Source organism: Coffea arabica, chromosome 2c, assembly GCF_036785885.1.
Source record: "Coffea arabica cultivar ET-39 chromosome 2c, Coffea Arabica ET-39 HiFi, whole genome shotgun sequence".
NCBI classification, from domain to species: Eukaryota; Viridiplantae; Streptophyta; class Magnoliopsida; order Gentianales; family Rubiaceae; genus Coffea; species Coffea arabica.
Window position 1 is genome coordinate 8,594,948 of NC_092312.1, and position 20,616 is coordinate 8,615,563.

The 20,616-nt window shown below is 37.6% G+C and overlaps 3 protein-coding genes across 9 annotated transcripts; 1 reads left to right on the plus strand and 2 right to left on the minus strand.

Annotated features, from left to right (window-relative positions):
- The first annotated feature begins 1,307 nt into the window (after positions 1–1,307).
- LOC113725706 (uncharacterized) lies at positions 1,308–10,403 on the plus strand. 7 transcript variants are annotated; one of them, XM_027249023.2, is made up of 16 exons: positions 1,308–1,629; positions 1,891–1,957; positions 2,915–2,953; positions 3,056–3,462; positions 3,551–3,620; positions 3,736–3,901; positions 3,989–4,122; positions 5,890–5,992; positions 6,175–6,245; positions 6,610–6,686; positions 6,856–6,934; positions 7,028–7,417; positions 7,694–7,794; positions 8,168–8,229; positions 8,417–8,493; positions 9,903–10,403. In XM_027249023.2, exons 2-12 carry the CDS (start codon positions 1,949–1,951, stop codon positions 7,367–7,369), a joined length of 1,497 nt encoding a protein of 498 aa, XP_027104824.2. In that variant the 5' UTR covers positions 1,308–1,629; positions 1,891–1,948; the 3' UTR covers positions 7,370–7,417; positions 7,694–7,794; positions 8,168–8,229; positions 8,417–8,493; positions 9,903–10,403. The 7 variants fall into 7 exon arrangements, with proteins under 7 accessions (XP_027104824.2, XP_071930218.1, XP_071930217.1 ...); XM_072074116.1 differs by having other exon boundaries at positions 1,309–1,686; positions 3,736–4,122; XM_072074118.1 differs by having other exon boundaries at positions 1,309–1,686; positions 3,092–3,462; positions 3,736–4,122.
- Positions 10,404–13,043: 2,640 nt separating this feature from the next.
- Positions 13,044–14,318, minus strand: LOC113725707 (receptor-like protein kinase FERONIA). Its single transcript, XM_027249026.2, has one exon. The coding sequence runs from the start codon at positions 14,316–14,318 to the stop codon at positions 13,044–13,046; it is 1,275 nt and encodes a 424-aa protein (XP_027104827.2).
- A 617-nt stretch (positions 14,319–14,935) lies between these two features.
- On the minus strand, positions 14,936–20,375 carry LOC113725709 (putative receptor-like protein kinase At5g39000). The gene is made up of 6 exons (XM_027249031.2): positions 17,320–20,375; positions 16,403–16,539; positions 16,115–16,322; positions 15,753–15,984; positions 15,517–15,649; positions 14,936–15,425 (listed from the first exon to the last, which is right to left on the minus strand). Exons 1-6 carry the CDS (start codon positions 19,931–19,933, stop codon positions 15,117–15,119), a joined length of 3,633 nt encoding a protein of 1,210 aa, XP_027104832.2. The 5' UTR covers positions 19,934–20,375; the 3' UTR covers positions 14,936–15,116.
- Positions 20,376–20,616: the final 241 nt, after the last annotated feature.

Below are 20,616 nucleotides of genomic sequence, written 5' to 3' on the forward strand. Positions count from 1 at the left end.
TATTTGCCTTTAAAAGAAATTGTGTAATATGTTATTTTTTAAGTCAATTTCATAATTTATAGAGTTTGGGGAATAATAAAATGTTATTAAAAGATTCCAAATAAATTTTGTTTTGGAAAAATAAAATAAGAATAAAAGTCTAATATATAGTACAAAAAGGACAAGATAACAACAAACGGGTAGTTGGCGTAGTGGTGATGGTATTCTATGAACATGCTTGATGTTTGGTGTTTGAATCTCCATTCTAGCATTTTCATAAAATTTTTTCATGTGGACCGAGTTCCTCATAAAATCGGCTGGTTCACCGGTTGAACCGTCGATCCGTTGAAAAGGCAACGGATTCAATGCAGAAACGATCAAATTGATAACCTGATCTAATTCAATTACTGGTTCACCGGGTTGACCGGTTGAACCGTCGAGTCGGATCGAGTTTAATAACTATACTTTTCAGGAATCTGATAATTCAGGAAGTATTTATTACATTTCCTTAGCCATTCTTGCGGATTATCCCCATAAAAAAGAGGTAGCTCTGGTTTTGGAGGATTAGGTAAATAGATCTTATCTTCATCTCTCCTGAAGAAGCTCGCAGTGTTTTCTCCTTTTTTGTTGAGTCTTTGTTGAGGCGGTGGTGTTGATAGAATTGGCCTCTCCCTTGCCTCTTCCATGGGACTCCTTTCTTTGTTCATCATCATTTGTACGAAGGAATTGAATTTCTACTCCAGTTTAGTCATCAATGCTTCCAGTTCTTCCAATTTCTTGTTAGAATTCTCCATTTCTGTCATAATTTCGCTGCTAAAATGAACTTAAGACTGATGCTGAGAATTTTGGAATGCTTCAATAGCATCTTGCAACCTCACTTCTTGTTTCTTGACATGTTCCTCCAAGGATTTCAGTCGAGTACCTTCAACCATTGCAACTTCCAAGAATCGCTGGCTCTGATACCAATTTATCAAGATCTAAGTTGAATCAGATTAGGAATTGTGAGAATTTAGAAGGAAAAGGGATAAGCAAGGTAGAAGAAAGAGAATCGAGAGAAATGTGAGAAGAGAGAAAGTATTCATCATTGTTGAAATTCTGTTATTATAATCACCAAACTCTATTTTTATAACTACTGCAACCGACTGACTACCTCTATTAGTAGTACGGTATCGTTTCAATAAATTGAATTCCTCAGTTAAAACGGTGACGTATATTGAATTCCTCAGTTAAAACGGTGACGTATCTATCTATTCCTGATAACACGCAACTAAAGAAACGCTGAAATTAGCTGGAAGATGGCAAATCAGTAACCTGAACTAACAAACTCAACTTCAAAGGGTGTACAAGAAGCCAGGTTGATAGCTTGCACAGCAGAGGAAATTACTAAAAGAGGCCTTTAAGAGACGGACGAAAAGGATCCAAAAGTGAAACCAAAGTCGTTTTTATTATAGAGAAAAAAAAATAGGATTAGGAGAATAAAACACCTTCCCTACTTTTCGTTTCTGCTCAAATCTCTTCTCCCGAACTAGCTATTTGTGAAGTGGGTCTCTGGTTAACGCCGAGACCAGCCTCTCGCTGCCCACCTTTTCACGATGCTGCTGGACAGAAAAGCCCTCGTCTAGACACTTCGACAAGAAGAGTTATAAACATGTACTAGATTCTCCCAACACAGTATAATTGGAGAAAATTTGCTTTGTATCTCAATTGGTCCGTTGAAAGCATATTTTTTGCCCTTTATTCTTTCATTTGTAAATGCTAATCTGCAAGCATTATACCTACCCAAAAAACCTGCAAGCATTATGTTCTTGTTCACTCCTCTCGGACCTGATCTGATCTCTTGTTTTACCGACATAACACGGCTTGCCAATTTCCTTCCTCTGTTGTTCTAACTATAGTAATTTGTGGATGCAGTTTCAGGGTTGGAGTTGGGGTCACTGTTGAATTTTCCCTGCACTCCGTTTAAGCGGCGATGGCTAAAGTAAGTGTTGCTACTAGTTCTGTTTAGCTTGATGCGAAATGGTGCTTAGCTTGTGAAGTTGTGCTGGAACATGACTGTTTGGCTTCCCGTGGAAAACAAAGTTGTATCCTTAGCTTGTACAGTTGTGTTTGAGCTCAACGTGCTTGGCTACCATTGAAAAACAAAGTTGTGTCCCTTGGATAGTTGAAGAATTCACCTTACCTAATTTCATTCTGCGGTTTTGAAGTATTCTTTGGGGAATAGTATCTTTCCGATTGCTGTTTACCCTTTAGGGTTCTCTCCATCTGTTTTGCATCTCCTGGACAGATATACACATGTATAATTGCATACAGTACGAATGCCTGAAACAAAAGATAGGATCTTTGTGCATAATTTATGATCCTTTAAAGGAAAACAACGAGAAGATGGATTAGTCCTTAGTCTTGTAATCGTCTCAAGAGGGATGTAGCAAGTATAAAGAGGTAGGCCAATCTCTGAAGACTTAAGTTCAACTTCTCTGACGATTAATTAACTTTTTTAATTTTTTTTTCTGAAAAAAAGGAAAAAAACTGAATAGATTTATGTAATAGCTGATACCCTCCTGATGCATCATATTTGATGGATATATCTCTTTCCATTCCTTAGCAATAAGCTAGTCTTTCCCTTTTAGTCTAAACTAGACGTTTTGGTGCTGCTGTCTGATCTATGCTTTTGTCGGGCTTCTGGTTTGTTGATGTTTTATTGCATAATCAGTTCACTATCTCAGCATTTTTCTCCATTACTGACCAACAGAAAGTCCTTAACTTTCTTTTTCCTTTTTTGCTTTTTGGTGCGAGTTTCACTGTCCTGCTTGCTTTCTTTCTCCTGTCTATTACTGTTTTAATATGTGAACGAGTATCCATATCTGTATATACTTTTCTTATGGATGTGATAATTTATAAGGCTTAGTTGGATCTAATGTTTGGCTGTTGTCTGCAGAAGTGGTACCTAAGTGATACTGAGGATGAAGATATACTTGTGAGTATAAACATTTCCTGCATGATTGTATAGAAGAATTCTATAGTTTTTCAGCCTTGACTTTGTTAAGCTAGTTCAAAAATATCAATTCAAAAATATCAGGTGGCGATGGACAGAAGTTATATTGATCCTTTTCAGGAACATATTGAGAAGCTAATTGCGGTGGATAAGAAGGATGATCTTGTTGATTTTATAAGAAGCCAAGTTGATAAACTTATTGAGGACTTTAATAGAAATGGCTCTCGACTGGCATACTCCATCCTCTATAAGTGTGTACATTCTAGTGCACTTAATTGTGCAGCAGCACTATTGGAAGAGGAGACTGATCTGACCCAATATTTTAAATTGCCTGGATTAAATTTGCTCCATACTGCCGCAGATGCTTTATCTCTTAAGATGACGAGGTATTTTCTCAAATTTGGCATGCGGGCGGATGAGAAAGCTACTGGTATTCATACACATGGTTGTCAGATGTTACTACCTATTGACTTTGCTGTTCAGTCTGTTAGGTCCATTTCAAATCATTTCTTGGATACCTTTACAGCACTTGCTGTGTTGCTGTTCTTTTTGGTGATTCATTTCTTTTGGTTGCTTCAGGAGGAGGGTTTTCTGGACCCAAGAACAGTCACTTTACAGGTTGATTTTTAGACTTGTTCCACAGGGAATGGTAAGAATTCTTATAATCCTCATCCCAAAATATGGTTATGGAATCAGTTTGATTGATCATTGATGCGCATGACTTTACGAGTGACATGTGCTTATTTTGATTTCGTTTGTGTCAGTATGGGCCAAGACAAACTATGAAGTTGCTCATGCATGAGATATCTTCCTCAGAGGCTTCTGAAATTATATGTCGTTATGCTACAGAAGGGAAAATAATTGAGTTAGCCTCTCTGCTTATAGCATCATCGGAAGGCCATCTGACAGTTGATAATCTTTACATGCCCGGTAATGATGCCTCTGGGTACCGGATCACCTTGCGTCAGTACATCGTTAAAAAAATAGTAGCATTAACAAATGACGTGTGTGATCTAGAGCTCATGGAAAGCAACAAGTTAGCTGAGTGCAGAGAAATGCAGAATTCAATGATGTCTATACTGATGTTGCTTGAAATTTTTTTGAGGACTGGACATCGTATTGCATGGGAGGCAAGTGAATCAAGTTATTTTGTATGTATCTCTGACATCCAATCCACTTTGTTAGTTTATTTAGGTAATTACCTTTTTATACTCACGTGTTCTTTTGATTGGGGAAGGAGATAACCCTTGCTGCTACAAATTGCATTTCTGTTATAGGATGGAGATTGATACAGCACATTGTATTTGTAATAGATAAAGGACAGATTGCATGAAATGTCCTTGATGTTTGAAGAATCATGAGACTTTGCTTGCCTGTGTTGTTTTTCCAGTGTCACTCAAGCCCTTCGTTCATTAGTGAGTTGTTTGATGCTAGTAACTTGTATTGTCAGATTCTTAAAACTGTCAATCACTTTCTTGGGGAAAACACTGGATACTCTTAAAGCATCAGATTTGGCATGGTGCTCTTCTGCTCTTTAATCTTGTCTAATGGTTGCGGATTATTATCCATCAAGCCCAAGAACCTAGTGAAGTTACTCCTTCAACTTTTGACTAGTCTGTTGTTTTTCCTATTTGGGAGATATTAGAATTGAATAATACAATTTCACGTTGAAGCCAAACTCAAGGTGAATAGTTCAATGTGCTGTATTGGTATGGAAAAGCTTATACCCTAAAGGAGTTGAACAAATATCAACCTTAATTTAACTGCAGCTCCATCCCTCAAAATCATAACCCTCGTGGGAAAGAAACAAATACACCAAGATGGACTTTTAAGGCCTGGATAGGGTAATACCTAAGACCAAGCTCTTGAACTTATTGAAATTGCACTAAGATAGGAATCGGAGTAAGATGTGGTGAGATTGAAATAGGTCAGTGTGTTCATCATTTTCTAGTTATCAACATTGATGCATGCGCACGTAGCCTCCAAAAAATAAGGCGCTCTGTTTTACACTTAGCGCTTAAGTTCCTGAAGGCTCCTTGTGTTCTAGTTTGCTTTGTGCCTTTAAACACTCTGGGATAAATGGTATGTTGTTCTGAATATTGCAGAAACAGTAAAAAAAAAATGCTTGTGCATATTCTCTCTAGAAACCAGAAAGATTATCAAAGTGCCCGAAAATAAACCAATAACAAAAATAGCTTTGCCTATTTTGCATCGCTACATTCTCTGCCATTTGATTTACTCTTTTTCTTGGTGCATGCTAATTAAATACTTCTCCTAGTAATAATGAAGTTTCAACCAACTTAACGAGAAATTTTTTGAGCAAAGTTTAATGGCAACGAAGATCCTTTTGTGTTGATACTCGTGTGTAAACAAAGAATTCTTTGATTAGATTCTTATGATGTTGAGTTTGAAAGGAGTTGCTCTACTTATTTGTATGAGCAACAATTTACAGCTGTTTAATAATACTCATATCTACACACAGTGAAGCTGTAGTTGTGAGGAAATGTACTTCTTTGTCCATGATGAGCACCTTAAAAGTATAGTTTTTGCTACATACACATGTTATAGTAATAAGGTAAACTAGAACGAGAGGATTTCCAGAAAGACTTTGAGGATAGTAAACAGGGGACTATAGCCCTCAGCAATTGAGAGGAAAAACATAACTTTGAAGGAGGAGTCTAACCTATTTTATGCTTATGGAGGAACAATTCCCTCGTCTAAGAATTGGCACTCTTGTACTTGGGTGCTGTTTAATTGGCTTAATGTATATTTGGTTTGTGTTCTTGTGTGTGTATTAGATGTCTATTTAATTTCTAAATGGAATAAATTCATAATTAAGGTTAACTCTTTTATGTGGATCTCTTTTCACGTCCATTACTGTATTATTTTTTTAAGTCTGAAAATTGCTTTTTTGGTAGTATTCTCCAACAAGAAATGCGGTTGCAAATTTGTTAGCTTCATCTGGCTTTGAATTGACCGGTGAAGATGCTTCTTATCTCCGAGGACGACCACGGCTATTTGGTACACCTGTGTCATTTGCTTAATCATAAAACTTTATCTCATTTTTTCATTTACTTTCTGTGTGTGTTTTTCTGATGCTTCCTTTGTACCTGAAATTTCATTAATTCGCAAGTGGTGGAGTTCATCTATGACATTTGTTATTTATCTGCCTGCTTTTTTTAATGTTCTTGGTAACTAAACAGACGAGCTATGTTCCCGAGTGAAGAATTTTTTCCCAGATGGGATGCCATTGCTAGATTCATTTGAGAGAGTGGTATGAATAACTTGTGGACCATTCTTGCAGTTTCCTTGCTGAAGTAAATTATATTACTTTTCTTTCTTGAAATAATTGTTTTTGCTCGAGGTAAATCATATGTTATGATAGTTATGCAAGAGGTTAATTCCTAATGCATGCAGGTTTACCTTTTTTTGATGTTAAACAGTTGAGATGTTCAATTTGTAAAAATGAATATCCGTTGATGAAATGAAAGATAAAAAAATTTTCAATATATTCTTTTATCTCTGAAATTCATGTAAACTGTCATTTCATGCACCGGAACCTTGTACCTTGGATTTTATCTGTAAGATCAATGTGCTTAACTTGAGCAAAATTGATTTATCTTTTTACTTTTGAGCAGGCTGATATTGGATGGTGTGAAACTGATTCAGAGTATGATGAGCTGCTTCCACTACACAAAGCAGTTGATAGATTAAGGTACAATGTATAGGCCCTCTCCATCACATTTTGCACTTTCTATATACTTTTGGAATGGGAACCAGGAAGGGCAGTTATCTTTTATGCTTCTTCTCTCCATCTCACACACATGTTCACATGTCGATGCACTTAATGGCTTTACCGTGGCCTTCTCTTTTTATTTTTGTAGGTCTGATATAATTACTAGCCATTGGAAACAAAATGAATCGATATTTGAGTTGATTATTGTGCTTTGCCTTCCTGAAATGGTTTGTTCCTCTATTTAAGTCTGATTTTGACCGTTGATCTTTTTCACACAAGGATATTGCATAAGATTGCTTATTTGGTTACTCCTGTGGCAGAAAGAACGATTGGAGGCTGTTGATTTGTTTGCGCAGAAAGTAGATAAGATTAATCAATTAGCCTGTTTCTATGCTAAGGAGGGCAAACTCATTGAGTTGGCCATCATATTTATCATATCTTGGGAAAAGGCCATGGATCCAATCAAGCTTAAGATTAATGGTGATAGTTCTGAGAGGTCTATGACATTTCGACAGTTCATCAACAGTGAAATGGCACAAGCAATTGATCTAGGGTACCGACTAATAGGAAGAATAACAAAAGAAGAAGAAGAATTAAGTAAGTTCTGTAAGCAACGGAAGGAGGCAATGATATCTGCACTTCCCCTAGTGGGAATTTTTTAGAAAGCTGGTGTTAACCTGCGAGCATATTTTCAGTTGGAGAAAAACATGGTAAGATTGCTATTATAAGTCTATTCATTTGGTTTGATTCTGCCTGCATGAAGTTTTCAATTATTTAAGGAAGCCTCTGCTACTGTGTCTAAATGAACTGTTTAGTATTCTTGATTGGGTAGGTTTCCTCAAGGATTCTTTCAGTTATTGCTTTTTGCAATTTGTGCTTGTTGAGATGTGCTAAGAGCTTTTGAAGTCTGTCTTCATTAATTACTGATTGCCATGTGGTGTTAAATGATTCTTTGATTTCTTGTACTGATACGCCCTTTAATACAGGTGCGAAAAGAACAGGTCGTTGAAGATGTGATGGAGCTTCTTGCAAAAGTAGGCTATAAAGTCAAGTCTGAGGACATTAAAATAGGAGATGAAGTTGATAGGTATGTTTTTGCTTTTTTGGACCCAAATTTAAGTTGACCTCTCTCTTTTTCTTAACTGTATTAGTTAATAGCTGCCGAAGTATTGAATGGAATGAATGCTTAAATAACCATGAAAAAAAAAGGCGATTTGTGCATACCACTTTTTGCTTGACCTTTTTCTTCTTCTTAACTGTATTGGTTTATAGCTGTCCAAGCATTGAACGGAATGAATGCTAAAAGCAGGGGTAATTTGTGCACCCTTTTTCTTCTCCGTTATGAGGGAAGGGCAAATAGATGTTCTAGGGGATGGGTTGGGAATCATAATACAATGTCAAATATTCTTAGGCTGATTTTTTTTTTTTTTTTTTTTTTATCTTTTTCGTGCCTGCCAAAGTTCGATGGAGTTGCCCTTGGAAGGAAAGGGTGGGGCAGTACAAGAGCTAAAGAAAATTGCTGGTATTGTATATCCTTCTCTCTCTTTCTCTTTGTGCTTCATTTTTCTTTCTCTTTTTCTAAAAAGAACTTGGTATAATTGTTTGGTCAAGCACCAAACTTTAATTATAGGAGGTTGAGAAAGTCTAATAGGCCATGCAGGAATATAAGATCCCTTTTTCTTTTGGGTGCAATTTTTTACTTTATGCAGTAACCACTACAATTAGCGGATTCCAGCGGCAAGATTTTACAAGGCCTGCGTATGTGCTACCATGTGGTTTTGTTGAGGTGGTTAATTTTTTTCATCCCGTGCTTACTTTGCAAGAATTTGTTGTTTGAATTCCTTTGTTCTTGTAGTAAATTAGTAATTGGGCATATAGCAGCATTCATCCTAAATGTTCCAAGCATCTGAATTTGGTCACCCAACTATTTTTTTTTCATTTTGGTCATTGGATTTTCTTAAGTTCCTCCTATTGCCTATTTCATCCATTTTGCTCCATTGGTTTTATTAAAAGGGGTGCCACTTCTGAAGTTTCTATTTGTTTGCGGAGCATATATATCACGTTCCTTGCACACTCTCATCAACATAATTATCCCTTAGTTCCCTAAGTTATGATTGACTAAATGGTAGGTAGATAAAAAACAAAAGTGAGATTTCTGATTCAGATATATTACCAAACTTGAGAGTTTGAGGCTTAAATGCAACTTAACCAGGAATTGTTCAGAGAGAAAACCTTAGCTTCTCAACTTTTTTGTATTCCAAAGTTAGACTTCAGGCAAGTGTGCCAGTTGTTTTGGAGAGCAATGAGATGTCAGATCTTTCTAGTTCTTCCAGCTTTGTGACAACAAATGGACTATTATGTTTTTTGGACGCCTATAATATGCTTAATGTCGGCTTATTTCTTCTGCTTCGTCAAGTCATTCAAAAGTTAGTCAAAAGTTATCTCTTTTTCGTCATCTTTTTCATTGTTCTTTAATCTTGAATTCAGAGATGATTGTTGAAAGCTGGAAATGGACGGGGTAATTACATAAAACTGAAAAACCTTAATTGGCTCATTTTGTTTGAATTGGATCATCTGTACCTTTTGATTTAGAAGGAAATTTGATGCTCATGCTCTATTCATATTTCTTGGTTGTATATCGTCACATGCATGCCTTTCTTTCTTTTTCTTGCACCCATAAGGATGCTGCTGAAGTTAACGTGAATCTGCAAAAGCAACAACTCTCTGCAAAGTTGGTTGCTTGTGATAGATAGGAAGCATACATAGATAATCAAGAAAGTTTTTGGCTCTTGTTTACTGGCAGAATCATGAAAAAGTAAAAAACTTGTTTCCAAATGATTGGGATAACTGTTAAGTACCATATGTGAAAAATAAAGATCACAGCAAAGACCTGTATTTGTCTTTGGATTTTGAATTGCACTGATATAGGTGCCCTTTTGCCAACAGCAATCAGTTATACCGACAGAAACTCTACTGTGAATTAGGGTGCATTGCTTATAAGTGGATCCTTGCCGTTTGGAGTTGATCTTGAACTTTTAGTTTTCTTACCTGATTAGTGTATTATTCTGTGCTTTACATTTTCTTGTCAAGGATGTCCTAAAACTTGTTTTCGCCCTTCTGTTTTGCTTGCTTTAAACGTTCATGCTTTCTGCGTTATTTGACTTTACGTAGAACTAACATCATGCCTGATGAAAGGGTGCGTATGGTCGAGCCGATGATATTAGGAAATTTCTTTTCACACGATATACAAGGGAATGTTTTCGTTTGTCATCTGGTGTCCAGTCATTTCGTGCATTTTGGACATCAAATCCAAAAGCTGGCTACTGTTCTGGTTTTCCGATAGCGTTGAAGGTTCAAAAGAGAGATGTTGTTAGAGGGAATTGGCTCATGCAGAAATTTTCAGCCAGTAAGCAATTGAGCTCTGTTGCATTAGCAGCCAAGAGAGGAATTAAATATCTTTGATCAAGCGTGCTTTGCAAGGTAGAGAAATGTATTTCCCTGACTTAACTCTGTTCTTCCGATTGCCTTCTCTAGATTCCATTTCTGGATTCAGATTTTGGGTGCCATGCTCCCTTTTTTTTATTGTTTCAGTAATTGTAGCTCTCTATTACAAGCATACTGTATTTATTTATTTTCTGGGTAGTTTCTATGGGCCTATTCTTGTTGGCTTTAGCTTTTCTTAAAGCCGATGATGAAGTGATCAAGTGTAGCTTCTGCATTTGAATTTAGTTGCAATGAATTTTAAATTCTCAAACTACTAGATATAGCTGATAGATATGAGGAGGACAAACAACTTGTAAGATCTCTGCCACCAAACTGGTTATCAGATGACTAAAATTGAACAAAGAATCCCACTCAAAGTAAGAAAAAGATATTCTCAGTTACCATCCAACTATAGCACGAAATGGTATGTTCTCATAGTGTTAAAATCAGCTTGTTAGAGCTGCAATAAAAGGCATGATACTTTGGTTGTTCTCGTTTTCCTTTGACTTGCTCTTAGCTAATATAATTTTGTGAGAAGCTTAACTTAGAAAGCAGCACTTGAGGTGCATTGGAAAACTTTTGGATAGCAGATTTTGCAAACTTATTTCTCCAGTCATAATTTTAGCAGGTTAAGGATTCTTCTGATATTATGAAGCTCCAAAGTGATCAGTGTTCAAGGATGAAAACTCTGTGCAAAGCTTTTTTTTTTTTTTTTTGGTTTTTGTGTGGGGGGTGGGGGGGGGGGGGTTTGATGCTTCTCTGTGGATAGTATGATGGCAACCATCTCTAGGTGTAATGGCATGAGTTCTAGATCTGGTTCTAGATATTGGTTTATATCAAAGTCAATTTTCTTTCTTGCTCACAAACACCTCAACTAAGTGCAAGTACCCTCCTCCATGTGTTTGAACTTGTCAAGAGATGTGGACAAGGAACTATTAACATAAAAACTTACAAAGTGAACAATTGCTTTAGTGAAAATCATTCTTCTTGCTTATGAGTTTAGTGTGTCGATGTTACTGGATATTTTAGAAAAAAGGGCGCCATCCCCTCCTGTTTTAAGCTTAGATCAATTAGTATTCATCTTTCTGGGAAACTGTTTAAGAAGTTAGTGCATCAGCTTCTTAGACTTCTGCTAAAGTTTGCAGATGGTATTGAATTTTGAATAGATGGTGTGTAAAGTTGGTTGCTAGTTGCTACTTACAGATTACGTTGATTACGTTATAGAGCTCTCCGGTACTTTGGGATATCCCTTCGGATGTTTCTGCTTGTGTATGAAAGTAAAATGAACCTTTTGAGGAATTAATGTTAATGCAAAATGCGGAAGACGAACAAAAAGCATGTCGGTCTACCTTTTGCTTCCGGGAAAGCACAGCATTGGGGTCAAGATGGCAAATTCTCGTTCCTTTAGTTTCTTTTCTAATACATTGGTTAATTGCTGTCCAAGCAAGGATGGATAAAGATTTTATTCCTTTTTCGCTTCCAATGCCTTCGATTTTAATGGCATCCGGAATGATCCGGATCTTTAATTTTAAAGATTTTATTCCTTTTTCGCTTTCTTATTATAACTTTATCGTCTGTACCGGATCCTTTCCTCATTTTTGTATTCAATGACATCATTCAGTGATGGAAGTAGTCCGGATATTAAATAATTGTTGTTGCTATAATGTAGTCCATCATTATAGTCCAATCTTGCCAAAAATGTGCGGAATTTTTATTTCCAGGGGAAACTTCCTTGACTGAGGATCTGTTTGATGAAATTGAAGTATGAAATTTGAATTCTAAATTTTGAAAATTTAAGTGTTGAAACTATCAAGTCACTGAATTGATTAAGTTATATCTGTTTAATAACAAACTGAATTAGTGTTGAATTGAAATATCATAAAAATATTATATTTTTATCTTCAAAAAAAATTGCCTTTATTTGTATATTTAGAAAGAGAGAGAGATGGAGATGAGTGTGTATACGTGTGTTTGAGAGAGAGAGAAAATAATAAAATAATTTAGAGATGGTGTTTATTTTACATGTGCGTATTTGCGTGGAAGGGTGTATATTTGCATGCATGTGTGTGAACAGAACGAGAACAAATGTCTACTTTGTGCAAGAGCATATATAAAAATGTGTTACATTTATGTGAGTAGCATGCGCAGTTAATTTAGAAAATTGAGTGAAAAAATTACTCTGAAAAGTTTGTATACAAATTAAGCAATGCTTAATACATTAAACGGTAAGGCGTTTCTGTATCAAAAATATTTAATTCAAAAAATTATGAATAAATTAATTTTCAACATGAAGTGGAGTTGTCAAGCGAGGTCTAAGGGTACGTTTGATAAAATTGATGATCGAATTTGACCAAGTTTATTGGGATGCTTTCGCTGATGCGCCTATTTGTAGCATGTAAAACATTTTAGCTATCAAAGCACATTACATGTTAGGGAACAGTAAAAACAGATTGCAAAAGCATAACATGCAAAATTTGTTGAAAAGAATAGAAAAGGACGTAGCAAAAGACCTGAATTTTTTTAGAATATATAACGTACAAGCAATCATCAACCAAAGGAATAACAAATTGAAAAAATGCTAAAACTTTTTGAAAATTAAAGAATAAGCAGAGAACTCACTGCCAAACATGATTACGTACACCTAGAATTCAACCATTTCTTGACTAAGTTTCAAACCTAAATATGTTAATCACAGTCGTTTTATATATAGTTGCTTCCGTTTTCGTTTGAATGTAGTAGTTCACCTATCCCATGGTTTGCAGACAAAATCGACACTATTTTCACACCAAAAAATGCAATGTAAAAAGAAAAAAATAAGTAGAAAGGAAAAGAATGTCAGACATAGCAACATAATTATATGATTGTCATACCTGTCGAAACAGCATTGCTCTGGCCAAAAGCTGAGAACAAGTTTGGAATCTTCAGGTTCCAAATTTTGGACGCTCGTCTTGGAAATAAAGGATTTGGAGTCGCAAGACTGTTGTCAGGATTGCTCAACTTGAAGACCTCTAGTCCATTGAGGAGTCCAAAAACCAACTCATCCACTGATTGTAGGGAAATCAAGAGATCATAATTCCTGACTTCTTTCTCTCCTTTCACCATCACCAAATAGTCCCTGTATACTGGGATCTCAGTGCCGCCACTCCATCCGATCAAGTCAGCCTTATTCTCAGCTACGCGATTATTTATGTGGATGGTGAATTCCCTTTGCCTGCTTTCTGCCATACCAGCATCGAAGTCGCAGAAATGAAGCCTGACTAAGTATCCAAAGCCTAGATCTATAGGTATTTTCCATGTAAACTTGAAAATCTCATTTCCTCTTTTACCTCTTCCAATTTTCCAAGCAGTGTGGTAAAGCCTTGGTGGAGGAACAAATGCTGGCATGTTTGTGTACTTAATCCTGTTAGTCAGATGACTCACTCGATGAACTCCGGATTCCTGCAAGTATTTAGAATCCTCACTCCATCTTCGAAACATGCCAAAATCTTCTATTGGTGAGATAGAGCTCCCTCCAATATTCAACCTTTGGACCACTTCAAGTGCAGTGGTGTTTTCGATAATATAGAACCGATTGTTCAGACCAACCATGCGGGCACCTAAATCACCAACAGACGTGTAATAGAGACCGGCGGGTATGGAAATTATCTCAATTCCATTGACGAAAGCGTGTACTTTCTTTAACTTGCTGCTCTTAGAGGGAGAGAACGTTACGTTCAATTTTGCATTTACTTCTACATTCAAACAAAAGTCCTTGACAACATATTTTTCACCAGAACCATCAGCAGTAAGTGAAGCACTGAAGTCCCTTAGGAGGGTGAAAGGACCAGCTTTTCCAGTGAAAAGGTCCAGAGAATTTTCAAAACCGCGGTAAGAAGCAGGGTAAAAGTGCAGGCGCAAGAATATCTGACCTGGGGTGACCCGAAAGGTGTACTGGAATGGAGTTGCAGAAATTCTTGAAGTTATGTACGGAACACCGTCGACGGAGGATAATTTGTCAACAGCAGTTGAGCTCCTTGTTTTGCCTCTTGGTTGCAGTGAAGACATCAAGTCTGAGCCCGTATCTCCAATCCATTCACGCCCATCAAGCGCCGTTGAGTTGCCAATAGACCCACAGTCAAACAGCAACATCGCCCAAGTAATGCGGCTCTGCTGGGGGATTTCCGGCACTAAAAAAGGCGACCATAGACTGATCAGGACGGAGTAAGATGCACGAAAATAGAATGACTAATAGAAGTGGCTTCAGATACATGATGGTTTCTTGATGGAGGGAAACAGGCAAGAATTGTCGCTCTCTTTTTCTCGGGCAACTAATTGGCAATGCAATCCAATCCAGGTGGTGACGGTGGTTTTGCCGAGAATAAACCGTGGATGGAAAAGCTAGCTGCTATTCTCAGCGTCTTGGATTGGATGTCTTGTTTGGTTACATTTTCCTTTGGTTTAGACTAATTAATTAATAGGAAACTCTACCACCATCAGGCATCAACCAAACAAGAGCAGCCGCTAGTGCCATCGTAGACTCACGGGTTGGCTTTCGTTGACTTCAAAGTCGCCGATTTATATATATATATATCATAGCCGCAGGATGCTATTAAAAGGAATCTTAAGAAATGTCCATCGAGAATACCAACTGACTTTTGCTTTAATTTGAATGTGGAAAATATTAAAAACATCTATGATTGGTTAAGAAAAACATTTATAATTGGTTAGATCGTATAATGTTTAATCTGGAATTCAAAGAAAATAAATGTCTGATGAACCATGTGTATCTTATTATATTAGATGGCTAAATAGGAGGGTACACGACAATCTGCAAAATATACGAGGGTTCACTCTGCCCACAACTTCGTATATTGAACAAGATAGATTTTGTTCGACAACTGGGAAGTGGGAAACCAGAAGCTAGGAAAGGTTATTGTTCATGGCTCTCTATCTTCCTTCGATGTCTGTTAAACTGAAATCATTATCAGAACTCGGTATAATAGTCTGGAGAGATGAGCTTCTTGATAGACCCCGTGCTGTAATATAAGACGGAAACTTGGGCCGACGAAGCTCTGCAATTTCATCATCATTAAGCATTGAAAGAACAGTAGAGACATTCGGCCTATCTTCTGGAGACTCTTGCACACACAATAAACCAACATGTACGTATCTCAATATCTCCGTTTCAGTGGGTGGAACAAGCACCGCTGGATCAACCAAATTCATTGGTTTATTTTCATTCCACAGCCTCCAGGCCTGCAAATGTTGTGAATGTATTGAATGTGATATATAAATAGAAGTGGAACTGGACTTCTTCAAGAGAAAATTCACAACCAAGTAAACTTACATATCTTATTAAGTCATGAGGCGGCCAATTTCTCTTTCCACTTACAATCTCCAGTAACAAGACTCCATAGCTGTAGATATCTGTCTTTTCAGAAACTTTTCCCTGACTCAAACATTCTGGGGCCATATATCCACTGCATCACAGCAAGTAAAGATAAAGAGGTGAAATTTATTTTCCAAGAAAAGCGTTTGAATCATCAGGAAAAGTGACGGGAGAAGGAATTAATGTTTGCTTACATTGTCCCTGCAACCCTGTGGGTCACATGCTCGTCTTGGTCGCCTCCTAGAATTTTGGCTAGGCTGAAATTTGATATTTTTGGATTCAGCCCGTTGTCTAAGAGGACGTGACTTGCTTTCAGATCTCTATGAATTATCCTCTGTCTTGAATCCCCCCGGTGAAGGTAAAGGAGGGCTCTGCCAATCCCTTGGACGATGATTGCACGTCTACTCCAATCAAGTTCTTGTGAATCTGACAAAGAGTCACAGTGAATTATAGTGCCATACCTATTCAAACTAATTCTCTGAACTTAATAATTATGCGAATAAAAGAGAATAAAGACAAAAAAAAAATGAATAAATAAACTTGTTTTCAAACGCACCAAATAAGTAGGCCTCCAGGCTTTTATTTGGCATGTACTCATAAACTAGCATTTTTTCTTCCTCTCTTTCAGCACAGCATCCGAGCAGTCTAACAATATTTGGATGTTGCAGTTTAGAAGCAACTGCAACTTCATTCTTAAACTCTCCAAGTATATGACGGTTTGAGATCCTTTTCACTGCAATCTCCTGACCATTTGATAGAATTCCCTGCAGATACAGTTTAGTAATATGATTAGTAACCAGTTTCCCGTACACAATACACGCAGTTCCTGAGTAATTTGTAGTACCTTGTAGACTCGGCCACAAAAAGCTTCGCCTATCATATTCCCTGTATGAAAATGATCTGTTGCATTAGCCAGTGCCTTGTAACTGTAAAGCGGCAGCACTCCAGCTAGTGATGACATTTCACCCTTTTGCTTTTTCCCTGATTTGATTATGAACGAAATCTACGTGAGTTAAAGTTCTATTAAGAATGCCATCGTCACAAAATTTCAGGATGAATTTAAATGAGATGCTTAGTAACAACTGACTTATATAACATCGTTGTTCTTGAAGGCTAGTTCACCTTTTTTCTCCATCCTAATTACGTTACTATCATTAAAATATAAAAATGATACTACCAGTTCTACGAGAATGCAAAAGTTAAGTGCATGACTTGCATAACCTTTCATAATTAAAGTACTAACAAAATAACTAATGTCAAACCGTAACATTTAACAATGCAAAATTCAACAGATCACATCATATAAGCACACGTGCTGAACGCTTCAGCAGAAAATTATGCTACAAATCTGAACGGAATTTTAAGACTTCTAACCATAATAAGAATGCTGAGCTGTGTTTGGCTTGCCAAAGTTCTAATCAAGGACATTGAATGGACATCGGTCGAAATCATGGTTTATGTGCAAGAATCAAGAATGTAAGCAGAGGATATCAGTCAAAATCATGGTTTATGTGTAAGAATGTAGTTAGTTGCATCAAACTCATATTATGCGTGATTTACTAATCAAAAAGAATGCAGATGTGAACAAGCGGATACTGAATAGATATGGAGTTTTAACACTTTGTCTATGATAGTAAGACCATGAAATGAGAAAGCTAGGACTAGATTGTTCATCAAATGTCTGGCTAGGTCCACATTTATTTGGTTGTTCATCAATTAAGGTATGTTGCAATACAAAACCTTCTCTGTTCATAGGCTTACCTCTATTAAGCACTGCTTTCCATGGCCAGCCCCATAACAATTTTCGGGCTGGAGGATAGCCTTGTCCTCTAGTAGGTGAGCCAAGAAATTCAGCTGATGTACTTGTGATTCCTTCGGTCGGTGGAGATTGGGCACTCTCAAGTACTTGCAGTGACTCGAGAGTTCCTTCCTGGAAAGGATGCCCAACTACCCTGGCACTTGACGCAGAAATCATGGTGCTCTCCTGCTGCTGCAACGCCTGCTCGAGACTCACCACCACTTGAGCCATTGTAGGTCTTTTCTTGGGCTGGTGGTGCAAGCAGTTTTCAATAGATTTCACAATTTCTTTTAAACTGTTTGATGAGGACTTCCCCTGTAGACTAGGATCAACAATTCTATCCACGTTTTCTTCTGCAATACATTCACGGAAATATGATACAAGATTGTGCTGTTCTTCTGGAGTTCCATTGTCCACTGCAGGCCTCCCTGCCAAAACTACCAACAAGACAACCCCAAAGGCATATACATCACTCTTTCTCGTCAATCTATGAGTTGCAATATAGTCTGGATCACAAAATCCAGGAGTGCCTTTAACTTTTGTGCTAACATAGCTCTTCGATTGGGTTAACCTCTCAAGTTTGGACAGTCCGAAATCGGAAATCTTTGCCACAAAATTCTCGTCCAACAGAATGTTTGAATCCTTCACATCGCGGTGTATGACTCCATATTCAGTGCCATTGTGGAGGTATTCCAGTCCACGAGCAGCACCAATGCAGATTCTAAGCCTTTGCTCCCAACTAAGAGGAGCAATATCATTTCCCTTTCTGCTCATTTTGTAGAGATTATCAGCAAGTGTGCCACGAGGGATATACTCATAAACTAGGATCATCTCCTGGCTCTCATTGCAATAGCCGATCAAAGAGACAAGATGAATGTGCCGGAGCTTGGAAAGTGTTTCAATTTCAGTCCAAAACTCATGAGCTCCTTGTCGGGAGCTCCAATGCAATCTTTTCAAGGCAACAATTTCTTGAATGGCAGGGATGTAAGCTTTATACACTTTGCCAAATCCCCCCCTTCCAATAACAAATGCATCGCTAAAGTTTTGTGTTGCCGAAACTATCTCAGCGAGTGAGAAGCAACGACAAGCCGGCTCAGTTGTGGCCGCCACTGTGTCATTTTCCAGGCAAAATTTTGCTTCCCAAATTCTTGTCAAGTGGTACACCAGGACATTGACTAAAATAACGAGGAGTGTCATACCAGTCGTGACAACATTGCTATGGCCAAAAGCTAAAAACATGTTTCTAATCTTCACGCCTGAAGGGGTAGAAACTGTCATTGGAGTTACAGGATTTGAAATTGCTAGACTGTTGTCGAAGTTGCTCAACTTGAAGATCTCTAGTCCATTAAGGAGTCCAAAAACCAATTCATTAGCTGATTGTAGGGCAATCAAGAGATCGCAACTTCTACCACTTTGGTCACCTTTCATTTTGACCATGTAATCCCTGTATACTGGAACCCCATGGCCGCCACTCCATCTAATCACATCAGCCTTTGTCTCTGCTATCTGATTATTTATAAGGAGACTGAATTCCCTTAACTCACGCTGTGCCATTTCATCATCAAGATCACAGAAGTGAAGCCTTATTAAGTATCCAAAGCCCAATTCTACGGGTATTTTCCATGTAAAGTTATATATCTGGTCTCCTTTCAAGTTTCCTCCGGTTTTCCAAGAGGTCTGGTAAAGTTTTGCCGGGGCAACAAATGCTGGCATGTTTGTAGTATATTTAATCCTAAGTGCTGGATGATGGACTCGATGAGCTCCGGATTCTACCAGGTACTTAGTGTCCTCATTCCATCTTCGAAACATTCCAAAATCTTCTGCCGATGACACAGAGCTCCCTCCAATGTTCAACCTCTGTATGACTTCAAGTGCAGTGCTATTGTCAATACTAAAGAATCGATTTTTCTGACCAACTATACGGGCTTCTGAGTCACGATCAGAGGTGTAATAAAGTCCAGCTGGCATTGAAATGATCTCAATGCCATTTACAAAAGCATGTGTACTTTTTGACTTGCTATTCAGATTCAGAGAAGGAGAAAAAGTTATGTTCAATTTTGTATTTTCTTCTACATTCAGACAGAACTCCTTAATAAGGTACTTGACACCTGAAGTTTCAGCAGTAATTGAGGCACTGAAATCCCTGAGGAGGGTAAAAGGGCCAGCTTTGACAGTGAAAGAATCTACAGAATTTTCAAAACCGCGATATAAGGCAGGGTAAAGATGCAGGCGAATGAATTTCTGACCTGGGCTGACTTCAAATGAATAGCCGAATTCAGTTGCAGAGACTCTTGAAGACTTGTACGGAACAGGGTCAATTGGGAATGGTTTTTCAGCTGCAGTTGAGATTCTTGATTTGCCAGACAGGAACTTTAAGGTGCCATCTCCAATCCAATCACGGCCATCAAGTGCGGTTAAGTTGCCATTAAAGCCACAGTTAATAGCAGCATCGCTTATGTAATGAACAGCAGCTGCTGGAGGATTAGCACTCCTCATGAAAGCTATAAAATGGTGATGACAGAGCAAGAAGACGAACGACATAAACAAACTAGCAACCAAAACTAGTTTAAGATGCATAGCTTCTCGTGGTTGAGTTGATCAATAGCTCTCCTTTCACTATTTTTGGTATCTGTCCAGATGATGATTTCGCTGAGAGTAAAAAGGAAATCTTGCTGCCATGGTGGCTTTTCCAATTTCTTCTTGGTTGATTATTCTACAGCAGTCAAGACTTCATTGGGAAATTTTAGCACAATTGGCCAGTCGCAGGATCCATTAATGCTTGGAGAGACTCAGTTGACCTGAAGGTCAATGATGAAGAACATCATAAACACAAAAATATTACTAGAAAGGTGAAGTGAGACAAAATGTAATAATAGACATTACAGAAGAAAGATATTGAATTCTGAACAAGTGAACAGTTAGTCAATGTGAATCAAGGTAAAACATATTTGGTATAACTACTGGAAATTTCCTTGGTGTGTGTGTGTTTGTTCCTTGTATTCTACTGGTCATTTGAACGTTAAATGGCGAGATTCAGCCCATCAAAATAAAGGAGTTTATTATTCTACTGGGGATGCGTATGTGCAGTTTGGATGGAATAAGTGTAGAAATATTAGAGAAGACCATAATACAGATTTGGAAGTTTCAAAGAAAAGAAGAAGAAATCTATATCTATATAAATTTGAGAAGGGATTTTCAGGAACAAGCCTCCACAACCCTTCCTACTCTCAACTCTATTTTCCTAGCATTTTACATTTATC